The sequence below is a fragment of the Gopherus evgoodei genome, chromosome 1, assembly GCF_007399415.2.
Source record: "Gopherus evgoodei ecotype Sinaloan lineage chromosome 1, rGopEvg1_v1.p, whole genome shotgun sequence".
Lineage (NCBI taxonomy): Eukaryota > Metazoa > Chordata > Testudines > Testudinidae > Gopherus > Gopherus evgoodei.
In genome coordinates this window covers 97,336,577-97,354,138 of record NC_044322.1, presented here as the reverse complement: position 1 = coordinate 97,354,138, position 17,562 = coordinate 97,336,577, and the positions used below count along the sequence as shown (strand labels likewise).

Below are 17,562 nucleotides of genomic sequence, written 5' to 3'. Positions count from 1 at the left end.
TACTCGCTATCTACATCACTGCAGTCAATAAAAGGAATTGAGGTGCTGCTGCCACGAGCAGCCCTGGATGCTGGACCTGTGCTTGGTTGTTGTGACTGAGATCTATTCTGCTGTGTCCTATCCTTAACGACCTCCTCTTCTTCCTCCATCATCACCATCACCGCTCCATCCACCTTTCCACCTTCCTTAGGGCTCTTCTTCAGGGAAGGGCTCCGGCGCTGTCCAACATCTTCCGTTGAAGCTTTCAGTTCCTTCCCTTGCCGGCAGCTCTGCACCACTGGGGAATCCGCATCATCTCCAAATGTAAAGCTACAGCTCTGGAAAGAGAAAGACAGAAGAGAAAAAACAAGTGGGGAGATCATTAAGAAGGAAAAATCTCAGTGTCTGCTCACAGTAATAGCACCAGAGTCATGTCCGGTAACTTACAGATCCCATGTAGGACTCTCCTGACAACAGAGCAAGTAACTCAAACTTTAAAAATTATGGAAGCCTCCAAGCATGAAGAGTAGATGATGGACTAGGAAAGAATATGAGCTAAGCGTTGGCAAAAAAGGAAATAAATGTGCAAAAAGTTCTATTAGTAGTTTCAATTTATGATGATACAACACATATGGGCAATAACTAGCATTGTACAAACACCAACATACCTGCACTACTTAAAAGAAGGCAGATTGGCAAAGGAGATGAATATAAAAAATGGTAAATTCAGTGCAGCCCAATTGCACACAAGAACAAAATTCCCAGAGTAGGTTCATGGGCAACCCCACATTCACCTGGTGGAGAGTCCCTACCACTAGTCAAAGGACTGTCTTCATTCCACACTCCCGTGCCAGTACACATCCAGTGCTTTGCTCCATCTAATCTGGTGTTCAAATATTAAGCTATCTTTTGAATGGACTACAAATTGTACCTTCCCTGAGTTCCCTAGAACAGCCTGCAACGATGGTATGATTCTATAGGTAACCAACACAAATTGCTAAGGGAAGCCAAAGGTTGTGCAGGTAGAAGTTTGCGGGCCACTTTAAATATATTAACCAGGCAGTTTGCACCTGCCACTTCTGCTTTGAACAGTAGCCATTTACTGTTAATAGAAACAGAACTAATGCTTGTGATCTACCGAAGATAATAACGTAAGAATTCTTAACTGAAATTCCTCTCAGGGCAACACAACAGAATTTCTTGTCAAGGACAAATGACATTCCACTATCAATGACCTTTGGAAAAAACTCATTCCTTCACTCAGGGCAACCACGAGCAGAAATCTTGGAACCTGACAAGGGTTCATCACTTTTTTGGCAACTGTATCAGTTCACCAGGCTGAGAGCTCAACTGTGCCAGGTAGTCCCTACTACTTGCGCCTTCCCATCCTTTCTGTGCATTTTAACTCACTGTAGGAATAAGGCTGCTCCAAACCCATGCTCTGTAGACCTTTAGTCTCACTGTATTGTAGGTTAATGTGCCCAGAACTGAATGGCAAATGGGCAGTAAATGCACACAATGGACCAGCCATGATAGCGAGTGGGAATTACAGATCCTGAGTTACAAAATCCTGAAGTATTAGAATAGATAGACCTACCAGTGATTTGGAATCACTGTATCTGAATCTTTAAAATAGGTTAGATATAAGAAAAAGAATGCCCATGTAGTTTTAAATTATACTCCTCTAATTAGGGATTCAAATGGAAATGCTTAAAGCAAATCATATTGGGTTTCATCAACATTACTGACTTGTTTTGGCACCTCTGAATGCTGTTCTGAAGGTTGTGTAGTCAGACTCCTGATGGAACGAATCTTGCTGTGTTTCCTGAGAGAAATCACATTAAGAAGTTAAAGCCATACAAATTTTTTCATAAATAATCAGCAGCAGTCACTTCCTTAAGAAACAAAAGCACCAAATGGCAGCTTTATAAATGTTTGTCTTGAAATGGATTCTCATTCTCTCTTCTTGTAAAATTTAAATGGAGAATGTTTTATATAAACACCATAAAAGAGAATGTAGAGCACTGAAGCAGAAATCTTCCATCACTAGAACATGAGTCATAACACAAACTGTTGCCAGGTTCATTGTACATTTCAGCAGTGACTTTACACTCACCACGACTCAGAATAATTCAAAGAGAATTGGCACTACCAAGTTAGAAGCCTTCCCCTGACAGCTTTCAATTAACAACCACTGGTTAGTTGTGCCAATTAATGTTACTTATCCCCCTAATCTTCGGGAGTACGTTATTAAAAAAATCAAATCCTTTTCTATTTATGTAGATTAATCACATCCCACACTAAAGGGCCTGATATTCAATGAGTCTGAGGGGAAGTTATCTGCCAGTGGGATATTCAATGCTGAAAAGTATCCAGCCTATTAATTGAGTTACAAGCTCATAGCAACTGTAGTAATTTGATCAAGTTTCACAGGGTTGGCTGGAGACTGGTTTGGGCCCCTAGTTTAAATTTAGAGAAACCTCAGGGTTGCTCTAACTCAGGGGTAGTCAACCTATGGCACAAGTGCTGAAGGCGGCATGCAAGCTGATTTTCAGTGGCACTCACACTGTCCGGGTCCAGGCCACCGGTCCAGGGGGCTCTGCATTTTAATTTAATTTTAAATGAAGCTTAAACATTTTAAAAACCTTATTTACTTTACATACAACAATAGTTTAGTTATATATTATAGACTTCTAGAAAGAGACCTTCTAAAAACGTTAAAATGTATTACTGGCACGCAAAACCTTAAATCAGAGTGAATAAATGAAGACTCAGCATAGCACTTCAGAAAGGTTGCCGATCCCTGTTCTAACTTATGCCTGATGGTAACCGATCCCTAGGGGCCATTATGCCAGTGACAGCTTGCAGAAGCAACATAAAGGGGACTTTGCATAGGCCAGAGTCAGGGCCCAGCAGTATAATTAACTGGTAAGAAATAATGGTCCCAAATTCAAGAGCATTAAAAAAATAAGACCAACTCAGTAATATCTCTCTCACCTTTCAAACTGCACTTTCTTGTGTCCTCCTTCTTTAACGTAGTCAAGAACCTGCTTCTGAGTCCGGCCACTGTAACAAAACCACACTTAAGCTGCCAATCTACGGTATTACATTTGTTAACGTTTAATACAAATAATGAAAGCAGATTTACTAAGTAACTTTTCATTTCTATGGCATAAAGTGATGTACCATCTTTTGTATCATAAATGCACATTGATTTGCAGGGAGTTTGATCGAATCATATAGTCAGTGATAAGCCGCTTCATGCAGTCCATATTCGCATCCATCACCCGCCTACCAACCTTGGGAGTGCACCTAAGAAGCCAGGCATGCCAGTGTGCAGTTTTAGATACTGTATCCTATGAACTCATAGTAAACCACATACACAACTATTTTTACTACAAGCATTAACTCACATTTCACAATAAGAATGCAATGGATCTCACTGAACATCCATGGATAAAATGTCACTTGCAGTTTTTGCAAGGAAAATACTTGTAGACAGATAAAATACAGACCATTTTACCACTGCCTAAATCCAACTGTGCCCCCTTTATGCTGAATTATGTTACTGGGAAGTCACCAAAGATAAAGGCAAGAAAGAGAGATTTCAACTCTCCTCTTATGAAAATATGTGTCTGAACCATTTCTGCAAGTTAAATTTCAGTCTTACCTTTATTAACTGGTGTTAATAAACACTGGTACTGAATGGAGAATAGCGGAAATACATTTCAGGATTAAATTGTTGATCTTAAAGACATTTAACTATAGGTACAAACATTTTCTGCAGATTCAGCCTTAGATGGATTTCAAACCTTGCTCTTATAGTCCATGAAAAAGGAGCCAATGGCAATCATTTATATGGTGTATGGTCATGAATACCAGCAGAAAAAGAAAGCAATAGAATTTGCACTGTAAGAAATGCATATCCTACACCTTGGACGATGTCCAAGGAGGAACAAAAAATCTCCATATCTGTTAAGACCTGTCAATTGGACAAACTATAGCAAAGCCAATTGTAACAATTAAGATCAATACTTCTCCTAGAATGAACTCAGCAGAGATCACAGTGAGAGACATGAAAACAGCATACGGCTCCACTCCAAACTATGTGCATGTTTAATCAAGTATGTTAAGAATGTCTACATTTTTTTCATTTACTCTGCAATAATTAAATAAAACAATTTAGACTGCAGTTTCTGTCTCTCCCACGAAGACCTCCAGGTCCTTCCATGTCACCTACTTTATTTTTCAGACCCAGAAAAGAAAGTTGGAAGAGGCAGGGGAGGACATATCAACATGACTACATCCCTCTCTGAGTCAACTGGTGTCTCTGATTTGGTAGCATTTTGAATTCACTTTGCCCAGGTGTAAATGACCTAACAAGATGCAGTTAGTGGAAAATCAGGCCCGATAGGAGTCAAACGATATTACATGGGAGATGCTGCAGAGTCCATCCAGCATTTTGCATAAGCAGCAGTGACACAGCATTTTTGCACACCAACGCCTCGTGTGCACTAAAAAAGGTTTGCCAGTACAGCGATACAGATATATAACTATACTAGCAAACCCTCCTAGTGTAGATGCAGCTTATACCCACAAAAAAGAGTTTTTGCCAGTATAGCTTATACCAATTCCCTGAATGAAATAAGCTATACTGGCAAAAGGACTATTATGTTGGTACAGCTACACTTATGCGAAGGCTTTTGCTGGTATAAAAATTATTTTAAAAAAATTTCTACACCAGCAAAGTTTTACATGTAGACCTGGCTTGAGGGTGAATTCCTGTCTCTGTTAGCCCCCTTATAGGCATGAAGGGTCCAAAAACAGTGCATTTAAACAGCACAGGGATGCATTTGTCAGACTATAGGGAGGCCAGGCAAGGAAAATCTACTCCTTTTGTGATTTGCAGAGCAGAACTCTCTCCCTGGGAGCATGAAGGGATCTGTTGACAAATCACAGGAGTGGGACTAGTGGGCCTGATGGTACATGGATGGATTGTGGGGGTTGGGTTGGTGTGGAACAAGTGCAATGGAGACTACTGGCTTCTTTTCATCATACCCTTTAGCAGCGTTCCCTCTAATTCAGTGGTTCTCAAACTTTTGTACTTGTGACCCCTTTCATGTAGAAAGCCTCTGAGTGCAACCCCCCCAATAAATATATTAAGAACTTTTTTTTAATGTAACACCATTATAAATGCCGGAGGCAAAGCAGGGTATGAGGTGGAGGGTGACATCTCGCAACCCCCCACGTAATAACCTTGCAACCCCCTGAGAGGTCCTGGTCCCGTTTCAGAACCCCTGCTCGAATTTTTCCCACAAATGTGCAGAATGAATTTAATTATGTGCACCAATACGGAGGCGATTTGTGACACATTACCTTTGTATTGGTGCCCATAACAAAATTAATGTGGTGGGATGGGGCTGAGGGGTTTGCAGTGTGGGAGGGGGCTCACTGCTGGGGCAGAGGGTTGGCATACAGGGGTGTGAGGGCTACAGCTGGGGGTGCAGGCTCTGGGGTGGGGCCGAGGATGAGAGGTTCAGGGCTGGGACAGAGGACTGGGGAATGTGGGGGGGTGAGGGATCTGGCTGGGGGTGCAGGCTCTGAGGTGGGGCCAGAGATGAGGGATGAAGAAGGGTGCTCTGGGGCTACGGTGGGGAGAGAGAGGACTCCCCCTAGCTCTCTCTCCACACAGCAGCACCTGGGCTGGGGGGAAGAGGAGCTTCTCCCCACCCGTGGCAACTCTGGGGCTGGGGTCACGGAATAGGCGCTGTTCCAGGTCTGGGCCAGGGCTGAGTTGGGGCCAGGGGTGGGGAAGGGTGCCCCAGCCCTGGAAGGTCTGGGCTGGATTCGGGTCACCCTTCTCGCAGCTGCAGCAGGTCAGGGGATCAGTTGGGGTGGGGGAAGGGGCACCCCCATAGGTGCTGACTCTGTGGGTGCTCCAGGGCTGGAGCACCCACAGAGAAAATTTAACAGGTGCTGGCAGCCAAGCTTCCCCCAACCCCAGTGCTTCTCACTTGCCAGCGGCCCCTCTGACCTACTCTTCCCCCTCCCTCCCACAGTGAACTGCTATTTTGTGGCATGTAGGAAGCTCTTGGGGGGAGGGAAGGGGAGTAGTGGGGAAGAGGCAGGACAGGGGCAGGAAGAGGTGGGAACTTAGGGGAAGGGGTGGAGTGGGGACGGAGCCTGGGACAGGTCCAGCATTCCCTGGCTAGAGGGAAACAGTCGGCACCTATGGTGTGCCCCTCCCCCAGCCGCAGCAGGGTGGGCTCCCTGAGCTCCTGTGCAGTGCTAAATAGGCTGCCACATGGCTGCGCAGCTTACAGGGAATTTAGCCCTTTAGTAGCAACTTTTCATCAGCTACTGTAAGGGGAATTTAAGCTTTTATTCCACAGCTTCCCATACATTACTCTGGTTGAACAGGTGGGTTAGCAATCATAAAGCAGCAGTTTGCAACACCAAAGACAAAAACATTAAAGATCTAGGATTAAAAGAAAGACAACTTGATTTCAATGGGGGAGAGGAACAACAGCAGGAGACAGAAAGGAGAAAATAGGTCTTACCTGAACCTAAATGATGAACCTCTAGTAAAAAGAACAGGTTTAGGCTTTGGTTTGGGCTCCTCAAAGAGTCTGAAAAAAGCATGGTGTTCTACACAAATCTTCCAGAAAGACTTGCAAAAATCCCGACTGGCCATCAGGAATTCCAGGGTGTCCTGGAATGAATTCTAAAAGATGTAATAGCATTGTTGACAGAGTGAGCAAATGAGAGAGCAATGCACTGGACATATACATTGATACACTGATGCTATGCTACAAATTCTCTCTCCTGACTCACTGGTCTCCTGGCCCAAGGAGCCCTCCTATTCATCCCAAGAACCTCCTACATACTCTTAGCAGGACTAACAAATATCAGTTCCCCAGAATTTTTCCCATTGTCTCATGTAACAGACCTATTATAAAGCTCCTCAAATTATTTTAAGAATATACTAAATCAGAATAACTCATGTTTTCTCCTCATTCTAGTTTATATCTCCAGCCACTGACACTTTACCATCCAGCCAGGACAGAACAAATGGATTTTACTGAATGGCAGCAGCATCCATATTTCTTTGAAGCACAGTGCTTGAGTAAGACATACAAATATAAACTGCAGTAACTTTTCTGAACTGTCATTTTAAAAGGAATGTCTTGTGTGTAGCCCTTCAACTAGTTTAACACGTCCTTTTCCTTTCCCGAGAAGCATTTACTCATTTCTGCTTCCCTACTCCTGCTTTATATCTTTTCATTTGATTTGATACCAGCCTCAGAACATTTGTATTGTGCATTATTACAATACAAGCGACAGGATATATCTCAGAACTAAGAGTACCATCAGTCAGAAATATAGCTTGGGAATGGGGGTCTGCTTACCATTCCCAGTGCCACAGCAAAAGCACTTCATCTTAGGAAACTGAAGATCACAACTGCACACCACAGCAGAGATGCATATTCCCATAGTTAAATATCACTAACTCATCAATCTGAGGTTAATAATTAAGTGTGTGCACTACACCGAGTTCACCAGCTTTAACAGGAAGCCTCACCTACTCAGCACGGCATTGAGACAAATATTTTAGTACATGGAGCCACAGCCATGGAAATACTTAATATCTTTCATGGACATTCAGTTCTTAGCTTCTCTGCTGAGTCTGCCCAACGTGGATGTCAATTTTAAGAGAGACATGAGAGAAAATGTTATCAAAGCACTAGCTCCAGAAATAAGTGTAAATGACCAATTAAAAAAAATCCCATTGATCACAAGCCAGGCAACTCAAACATCTATTTTATCTGCCTCTAGGAATTTACCAGAGAACCTCTCCTCACATTTCTTTGAAGAATATCAAGGACTTACATTCACATCAGGCCGTAGCTTGATAAGAAAACGCTTCCTCTTGAAGCTCAGCTTTCGAACCTTAGCCCAGTTGAAGGCATTAATCTTGGTGTGACCCTAAAGATGAAAACCAAGTGAAGTCATGTTACAGATTAAAGGAAGAGTTTAAGTATTCCAAGCATGTATCTGTAGGGCAAATTTGACAGCTATCAAAAGTACTTTTGCACAATCACTGTTTAAAATGTATTTGCTTGTAATGGTGCTATTACTAATAGTTTAGGCTCCAATCCTACAAACACTAACACACATTCCCAATTTAAGAACATGAGTAATTCCACTGAATCCAAGTACTTAAAGTCAAGAACATGCGTAAATGATTACAGGATTGGGTGCCGTATATTGCAGTAGTACCTATATACCCCATGAGGATCAGTGTCCCCAGGTCGACCCAGTCTGCCCAGATGATGTTACAGTACAATCTTATTAAATTTTTTACTGTATGAGTTGTCAGAGAATTTTAAAAACTACTCCATTCCTCACACTACAGAAACTTCCAAACTCTATTTTTATTTGATCAGTAAAATCAGCATCCCTTTAAGTATTTCCTCTTTCTGGGGAAATAAAAAAGGCCAAAGTAAGCAGTAGCAGTATTAATCTTTAACATATAGTCATAGAAGTAAAAGGAAAATATATAAATTACTTGACAGTGTTTATCTGATGAGCCAAAAAATGCCTTGTAACAGTGCTCAGGAGCCATATGTCAGGAGCTATGAGTCATGCTACGAAAGGCTTTGTATATGTTCACAGTCAGATTGTACCATTTGAGCAGAACAATAATTAGAAAACAATGTATGCTAAAATTAGAGGAAGTATTAACTATTTCAGCTTAGTAATAAAAATACATTATTAATATCCTTATAAACCTGCTTAGGACTTTCTTATAGCTATAAAAGCAGCTTCTACTAGATTCCTAAATGTATAGAACTATGTTGCTTTGTAGCTTCCACATCAGACAAATATACAAGCACTGACACTGTGGTGATGATTGTTAAATCAGCCTGCTGTCTAAGAAAGTTACATTAATGGCATAATCATCTCTGCCAGGAAATTCAACAGCAGATGGGTTCTAAATGGTTTTTTAGTAAAAATAAACATTTGCAGTCAGCATTTATGTGATTTGCGAATTAACCTTTATTTTCCTTTTTTATTTTAAAGTCATTATAGTTTATTTTGCTCACCTACAACATCAATAAAGGCGAAATTTAGGGCCAGTCCTGCAAAGGGAACTTACCTGCATGAACTCTTGTGCCAAGGAGTCTAATGAACTACAGCGGGTCTGGGTTTACTGCAATGGGTAAGAGTCTGCACAGAAAGATTCTTTTGCATGATTCAGAGCCTTAGGGATTGATCCTGCAAATGCTCAATATTGAGTGGAGTGCTTCCTATCATGAGGAGTCCCACTGAGGTCATACACAAGATCATTAGTAAGTGCTAAAGTCAATGGGAGTTGTGCTCAATGTCTTTCCAAGATCAGGCCCATGCCCCCAGAACTTTTAACTGGATTGGCTTAGATGGACCCCTACACCCGCAGAGACCCTGTGAAGTGAGTGAAATTTTGCTGGGGTGAAGGGATCCTCCCACAGACACCTAGCAGAAAGATTAGGGCCTTAATTTGTAATGGTTCTGACACTTTAAAACAAGGCTAAGGAAAATTTGCATATAGTGGGCTTGGCTCCTCACACATGTAACTACTTAGTCTATGTTCTTTTTTTAGCAGCTTTCCATGTTCTTAGGCACTGGTTCTCAACCAGGAGTATGCGTACCCCGGGGGTACACAGAGGTCTTCCGGGGGCACATCAACTCATCTAGATATTTGCCTAGTTTTACAGGCTACGTAAAAAGCACTAGTGAAGTCAGTACAAACTAAAATTTCATACAGACGTCTTGTTTACACTGTTTTATATACTATACCCTGACATGCAAGTACAATATTTATATTTCAATTGATTTATAATTATATGGTAAAAATGAGAAAGTAAGCAATTTTACAGTAAGAGTGGGCTGTGATACTTCTGTACTTTTATGTCTGATTTTTGTAAGCAAGTAGTTTTAGGTGAGGTGGAACACGGGGGTACGCAAGACAACAGACTCCTGAAAGAGGTACAGTAGTCTGGCGAGGTTGAGAGCCACTGTTCTTAGGCATTCCTTCAGTTGCTGACCAAGTGATTTGTTGTGAGTTGTGAGTTTACCAACGTTTTCTATTTGGACACTTGTGCGGTTTTTTGGTGGGATCTGTTTTTTATTAAAGTAGCCGCACTGGAACTGCTGGTTCAGAGATTTTTTTTTTTTTTTTAAAAGGTCTAGAAGATGGATTTTTTTTTATTTTGAAAAAAAGGTTTCAAACTTGAGTTTTTTTCAAAAAAGAGGTTTTTGTTTTGGTTTTAAAGGGAATAGTTATTTTAATAATTGCAGTAACCCAAGTTTTAAAACATATTTTACTCAATTTTTTACCTTCAATTTTGATGCAGAGACAGAGTCAGATGTTTTGAGCCAGAATGTCAGCTTGTCAGGTAGGCCTATGAAGCTGGGGGAGAAGTACACAGGAAGAAGAGGCTTGCTGCACAATGAAGAGATTGCTGCAAGGCCCTGGCCAAGAGAAGCAACTAGGGATTGCCCTAGATTTTGCAAAGCCCATACAAGGAACTCTATGGAGAGCCCCCATCCAGTTCTCTCCCACCTCTTCCTGACCCCCTCCCCATACCTCCTAACTCCCACTCCCCCATCTCCACATACTCACTACGCCCGATACCTGCTACTTCATGCCTGCCTGAGACCCTCCTTCCCTGTTTATGATTAACACTGTGAGTCTGTCACAGAAGTCATGGATTCCATGACTTTCTGGGACCTCCAGGACATCTGCAGCTGGAACTGCAGGTGTGGCTAACCCCAGGGCCACCACAGCAGCTGGTCCTGGGGCCAGCCACACTGGCCACTGCTGGGGTGGCCCTGGGGCTAGCTGCACTAGCTGCTGCTTGGCAGCATTCAGTGCCGGAGCTAGGGCCAACTGTCGGCCCCCGGGGACCTCCAAAGCAGCGGCCCCCCAGGGAAGCTAAGATTTAGTCAGGGGCATTTATAGTAAAAGTCATGGACAGGTCATGGGCCATGAATTTTTGTTTACTGCCTGTGATCTGGCCATGACTTTTACTAAAAATGCTCATAACCAAATCTTAACCTTATGTATGATGCCCTGTGGCTTCAGATGACCCACCTCCAATGTGCATCAGGGTAGTGAGGAGATGTAGTCAACATGTAGCTTTCTGATCATGGATCAAAGGAGGGTAGTTAGGGAAGTCAGTCTCTTCAATAGCTGATGCTGGAAACAGACAGGGCTATGGGCTGGAAACAGAGTGGAGATCTAGCTGCTAGGTTAGGTGTGTGCTGGTAGTAAGGGGACCCTGGAAGTGTGGGACCTTATGCAGTTACATAGGTCTACGGCCAACATTGCAAGTGACTCTGGGAGCACCCTGAAATTTTGGTGGCTCTGGGTGCCTGCTAGCCTTAATCTCCCCAGCGGGTGGCTGTAAACCAAATTCCACTAGACACATTTCACACAGGGGCTGCATCACTGGTATAAAAATTGTTTTTGTTAAAACAACAGTTTGTTTTAAAGATTAAAGCCATGATCAGAGCAGCTCTAACCTGAAAAATTAGAATGCCTGTGTTGGCAACTGCCAGGTTAATCTTCGTCCCTTCCCTGTCCTTTGCTGGATGCAACCGGATTCCATACATCTCCAACCGACGGGCAATCTCTAGTAGCTGGAAATCTGATTCTGCTGGTGTCTGTCCACTTTAAAAACAAAAATGAAAAACAAAAGCCAAGAGACTTGAATTCTCCACATCTATTAAATTGGAATCAAATTACTACTTTAAGGAGCAAAAAGACATTTCATCATGGAAACTGGTTCCTGTTAATTAGATAACATCCATCTGGGCATTCCAAGTCACCCAATCTCAGCAACTAGAACAATAGCTCTGTTCTCAAAGACCAACATTTTAAAAAGCAAATAGTGATTTTGGATGCCTCAATTTTTGGGGCCCAACTTGCGATACCTCAAAAAAGCCTGATCTTTTCAAAAGCGTTGAGCACCCATCTTCTGAAAATCAGGCCTATTTATGGTGTCTCCAGTTAGACACTCAAAAATTGAGATATTCAAAATCACAATCACATACAAACATAATGTCTATCTCAAACAGAGCCCATGTCTCCAATAGGAGCTCCTTACCCATGTATCTATACCGATATATTATAACAGCAAAGCATTCCTAGCGGTGTGCTTTGTACTGTTATATTGAAACCACTCCTCCTGAATGAAACAAGCTATACTAGTAAAAGCACAGCTTTGCTGGTATAGCTGCCTATACACTAGGGACTTCTGCCAGCAAAGCTATGTGGGTCAGCTATTCATACCCTTAACTGACAAAGGTATGCTGGCAGAAGTCTCCACTGTAAAGCTAGAACTTGAAAGACCCTCCCTTAGAAGCACAGAGATACTGGATTGTGACCAGTTTTCACCTAAAATACAATTAAGCAGGGAAGCACAGTTCTGGGCATCAGCGTTTTAGCAATTATAGGATTGCTATATTTTCTAAAATAAAAGAATATATTACAGTTAAAATGTTCTCATTTTAATCAGATGTTCCTGCTGATTAACTAAGAGGTCCCCTACCATGGGCATACCACCTTAAAAGCACATATACAGATGCTCTTTCAATGAAGAATTCTAGCTCCCAAATTATAATAGTGTGGGAGGACACAAAAACAGTCGTGTACACAAAGCCTTTTTGCTGGTTGATAGTGTGCATCTTCAACCACTAACTCTAACAGAATTTTATATACATTATTCCAACAGAACAGTAAATTATATGGCTTACTGGGCCCTTGAAAATAAAAGATTATATGAATATTGTCTACTATATAATTGGGTAGGATAAAGGAAATGTGCAAAGGAATAAGATGAAAGACATTGAGGGCAGTGAACATACATTTTGGGCTCCATAAATTTTAAATTCTTCATATTAAATCATACAGTCCTGATTAATATAACTGCTCTTACAAAAACCACAACCAATAAACCCCAGACTTCACTTACTTCAAAATGCAATGGCTTGAGTCTCGAATGGTTCTCAGAAGCAGAAATTCCTGCCATTCTGCTCCTAACTGATCCTCACTCTCGTTACTCCCTTCTAAGACTCATCTTTCCGTGGGTATTTGTGAACCTAACTCCCATTTCTATTCAGAGAACCTTTCTGATTCCTCTTGGCTCACAAGCTTCCCCCAAAATTTATCTTTTGAGCCTTCTGTCAGCCATCTATGGCAGTGAAAGATATATTCAATGACCTTGACCTCAATAAAAGTACTGATCCAATTATCTGCAGGATCAGGGTCATCATTTACAATTGTATTTGCATGCACAAAGCTGACAATGAATCCTTTTGTGTGAAACAGGCTGAAAAAATAATTGAATGCTAAAAAGAAAATCAGAATCAACTGATGCTCTTTAAACATCTTGTACGTTGACGTGAAAGGGCAAAAAGTAACTAACTCATAGGCCTGAAAATCTTTTATAGCTAAAGCTCAATATATGTTCACAGTTAAGTATCAGAAGGGTAGCCGTGTTAGTCTGGATCTGTAAAAGCAGCAAAGAATCCTGTGGCACCTTATAGACTAACAGACATTTTGGAGCATGAGCTTTCGTGGGTGAATACCCACTTCGTCAGATGCATGTAGTGGAAATTTCCAGGGGCAGGTATATATATGCAGGCAAGCTAGAGATGATGAGGGTAGTTCAATCAGGGAGGATGAGGCCCTGTTTCTAGCAGTTGAGGTGTGAAAACCAAAGGAGGAGAACTGGTTTGTGTAATTGGCAAGCCATTCACAGTCTTTGTTTAATCCTGAGCTGATGGTGTCAAATTTGCAGATGAACTGAAGCTCAGCAGTTTCCTCTTTGAAGTCTGGTCCTGAAGTTTTTTTGCTGCAGGATGGCCACCTTAAGGTCTGCTATAGTGTGGCCAGGGAGGTTGAAGTGTTCTCCTACAGGTTTTTGTATATTGCCATTCCTAATATCTGATTTGTGTCCGTTTATCCTTTTCCATAGCGACTGTCCAGTTTGGCTGATGTACATAGCAGAGGGGCATTGCTGACATATGATGGCATATATTACATTGGTGGACGTGCAAGTGAATGAACCAGTGATGGTGTGGCTGACCTGATTAGGTCCTGTGATGGTGTCGCTGGTGTAGATATGTGGGCAGAGTTGGAATCGAGGTTTGTTGCATGGATTGGTTCCTGAGCTAGAGTTACTATGGTGCGGTGTGCAGTTACTGGTGAGAATATGTTTCAGGTTGGCAGGTTACCTGTGGGTGAGGACTGGCCTGCCACCAAGGCCTGTGAAAGTGTGGGATCATTGTCCAGGATGGGTTGTAGATCCCTGATGATGTGTTGGGGAGGTTTTAGCTGGGGACTGTATGTGATGGCCAGTGGAGTCCTGTTGGTTTCTTTCTTGGGTTTGTCTTGCAGTAGGAGGCTTCTGGGTACACGTCTGGCTCTGTTGATCTGTTTCCTTATTTCCTGGTGTGGGTATTGTAGTTTTGAGAATGTAGATTTTGTAGGTTTTGGTCTCTGTCTGAGGGGTTAGAGCAGATGCGGTTGTACCTCAGTGCTTGGCTGTAGACAATGGATCGTGTGATGTGCCTGGGATGGAAGCTGGAGGCATGAAGGGTAGGCATACGGTCGGTAGGTTTTCGGTAGAGGGTGGTGGTAATGTGACCATCACTTATTTGCACCGTGGGTGTCTAGGAAGTGGGACCCCCCGTGTAGATTGGTCCAGGCTGAGGTTGATGGTGGGGGTGGAATGCTGTTGATATCGGGGTGGAATTTTTCCAGAGTCTCCCTTCCCATGGGTCCAGATGATGAAGATGTCATCAATGTAGCGTAGGCAGAGAAGGGCGTGAGTGGACGAGAGCTGAGGAAGCGTTGTTCCAATCCGGCCATATTCTGGGCCATGCGGGGTGGCCCATAGCGGTGGCCACTGATCTGGAGATACATATTGTCATCAAATTTGAATAGTTGTGTGTGAGGATAAAGGCACAGAGCTCAGCAGCCAGTTGTGCTGTGGTATCAATGCATCCATGCAACAAACCTCGATGCCAACTCTGCCCACACATCTACATCAGCGATCACAGAACCTAGCCAGATCAGCCACACCATCACTGGTTCATTCACTTGCATGTCCACCAATGTAATATATGCCATCATATGCCAGCAATGCCTCTCTGCTATGTACATCGGCCGAACTGGACAGTCACTACGGAAAAGGATAAACGGACACAAATCAGATATTAGGAATGGCAATATACAAAAACCTGTAGGAGAACACTTCAACCTCCCTGGGCCACACTATGCAGACCTTAAGGTGGCCATCCTGCAGCAAAAAACTTCAGGACCAGACTTCAAAGAGAAACTGCTGAGCTTCAGTTCATCTGCAAATTTGACACCATCAGCTCAGGATTAAACAAAGACTGTGAATGGCTTGCCAATTACAAAACCAGTTTCTCCTCCTTTGGTTTTCACACCTCAACTGCTAGAACAGGGCCTCATCCTCCCTGATTGAACTACCTCATTATCTCTAGCTTGCCTGCATACATATACCTGCCCCTGGAAATTTCCACTACATGCATCTGACGAAGTGGGTATTCACCCATGAAAGCTCATGTTCCAAAACGTCTGTTAGTCTATAAGGTGCCACAGGATTATTTGCTGCGTTCACAGTTAGAATTATATCGAAGGAAAGGAAAATTAATAAGAACAAAAGCTGGGACTTACATATGATTGCGGTGAAATTCCATGATTTTGTCTTCTAGTGTTTCTTGTTGAGGTATATACTTGTTCTTCGCTAAGTGTTCACGGTCTATGGTTTCATCAAAATCCCCAATCTCAGCTAGAGAGGGACAGAAAAATCAAAACCCGGTGTTTAATCTATATTATTCAGATAAACCAAAAAACAGAGTAATAAAAGTATGTTTGCCCAAATCTGCAATATGCTTTCATAACTCATTTTCATTACTGTATGTTCCACATATTCCTTCTCATCTTTATATGTAACTGAAACAATGAAAAGTAGCCCAAGAGTAAGGGTTCTCCTGTTCTCTACAAGTAGATTTTTAAAAAACCAAATGAAATAATTTCAAAGATGTATTGATTTGGGTGTGTGATAAGGGTTGGTGGAGGGGCTTCAATTTGCTGATGAACATTTCATTGGAGTAGATTAGCTTCTGTCAAGCGCATTGTGGCACTCAACACAACAACTTCATTTCCTCTAGAACAACAAATGTGCATTTCTTTCCCTAAACTCCACCCCAAACTTTTATGCAATTATGCATTATGTCAGATTTGAAGACAGACACATTTTTGGGGTGGTTTATTTGTTTTTTAATACATACATATATTGCAACCCAGAAATGTATGAAGCATGTGTCTGTTTCGTATTTTGCAGAACTTCAGAACATCCAGTCTTTTTCCTTTCTCTGGCTTATTGTTATATTTTGTTTTCTGTGAACAACAATTTAATAAATCATTTCTCAGACTGAAGTTGCCCCCAACTGCTGCAGTTGTTGTAATTACAAGTATGCAACAGGTCACTATGTAACCCACTTTTTAGCTCTGCCACATTAGTGGGAAGTTACTTATTTTTGGCAATCTACATATGGGAATCAGAATATTTAATAGCATGTTGCCTGCTACTCTATCATACATTATTTACAAGTTTCTGCTATCGGTTTCTTTGTAAAATGATATTCCCTCTGCCCATTATCATCTCAGAGTACTAGGAACAGTACAATGAATGAAGGCTTTTACTGATCTTTGTCCACCCCTCTGTGAAAGATCAATACACCCCAATATACAAGCGTATAGCTTTATTAATCTTTATACCTAACCAGGTTCCTTATAAAGAGGATTAAATTAAATCCAGGGAATCATACACAGACATTGAATAAATTCTATAACTTTCTACCTCTGAAAAGAATGAATAGATGGTGTGTTAGAAGACCATGCTGTTGTTCCATCAGCTCCTTGATTACACTACCTCTTCCACTGCTGAATACTTTAAAAATGAGAAACTTCCTGCACAAAAAGCCCACTGTTCCGTATCATTAACTCCCGTTCACTGAGGCCATGTCTAAACTCTGGGTGCTACAACTGCGCAGCAGCTATGTTTGCTGTAGTGCATAATGCATTGTGCTTCCAGTTCCTACAGCAATGGAAGGAATTCTTCCGTCACTGTAATCCGGTAATCCACCTCCCTGAGGAGCGATAGCTAGGTTGATGGAAGTATTCTTCTGTTGACCTATCAGCGGTCTACGCCAGGGACTTAATGTCAGCGTAACTACAGTGCTCAACAGAAGTTATGTAGCTATGCAGATCAACATTTTAAGAGTAGCTCACGGACTCAGGTTTCTATTTTGTCCCCAAGGTCAGAAATTTTGAGAGTCATCCTTGGGCTTTGAACTTAAAAAAGGAAAGGAAAGATGTTTAAGGAAGAAAGAAGACTGCCTATCACCAGGACCGGCGCTAGGGGTTTTAGCGCCCTAGGCGACGGGAATTTCGCCGCCCCGCACTCTGGTCCCGCGGCTCCGGTGGAGCTGCCGCAGTGGTGT

At 42.2% G+C, this 17,562-nt stretch overlaps 1 protein-coding gene across 2 annotated transcripts in view; it reads right to left on the bottom strand.

The window, feature by feature from the left end:
- The window catches only part of FARP1 (FERM, ARH/RhoGEF and pleckstrin domain protein 1), a 396,739-nt gene that overhangs the window by 84,530 nt on the left and 294,647 nt on the right, over positions 1 to 17,562 (bottom strand). The window contains exons 7-13 of one of the 2 annotated variants that reach the window (XM_030567707.1): positions 15,731 to 15,845; positions 11,548 to 11,695; positions 7,870 to 7,965; positions 6,540 to 6,703; positions 2,977 to 3,045; positions 1,729 to 1,804; positions 77 to 317 (exon numbers count right to left, since the gene is read on the bottom strand). In XM_030567707.1, the coding sequence (XP_030423567.1) occupies positions 77 to 317; positions 1,729 to 1,804; positions 2,977 to 3,045; positions 6,540 to 6,703; positions 7,870 to 7,965; positions 11,548 to 11,695; positions 15,731 to 15,845 (909 nt within the window). The remainder of the gene's footprint in view (positions 1 to 76; positions 318 to 1,728; positions 1,805 to 2,976; positions 3,046 to 6,539; positions 6,704 to 7,869; positions 7,966 to 11,547; positions 11,696 to 15,730; positions 15,846 to 17,562) is intronic. The other variant, XM_030567716.1, reaches the window with a different exon arrangement.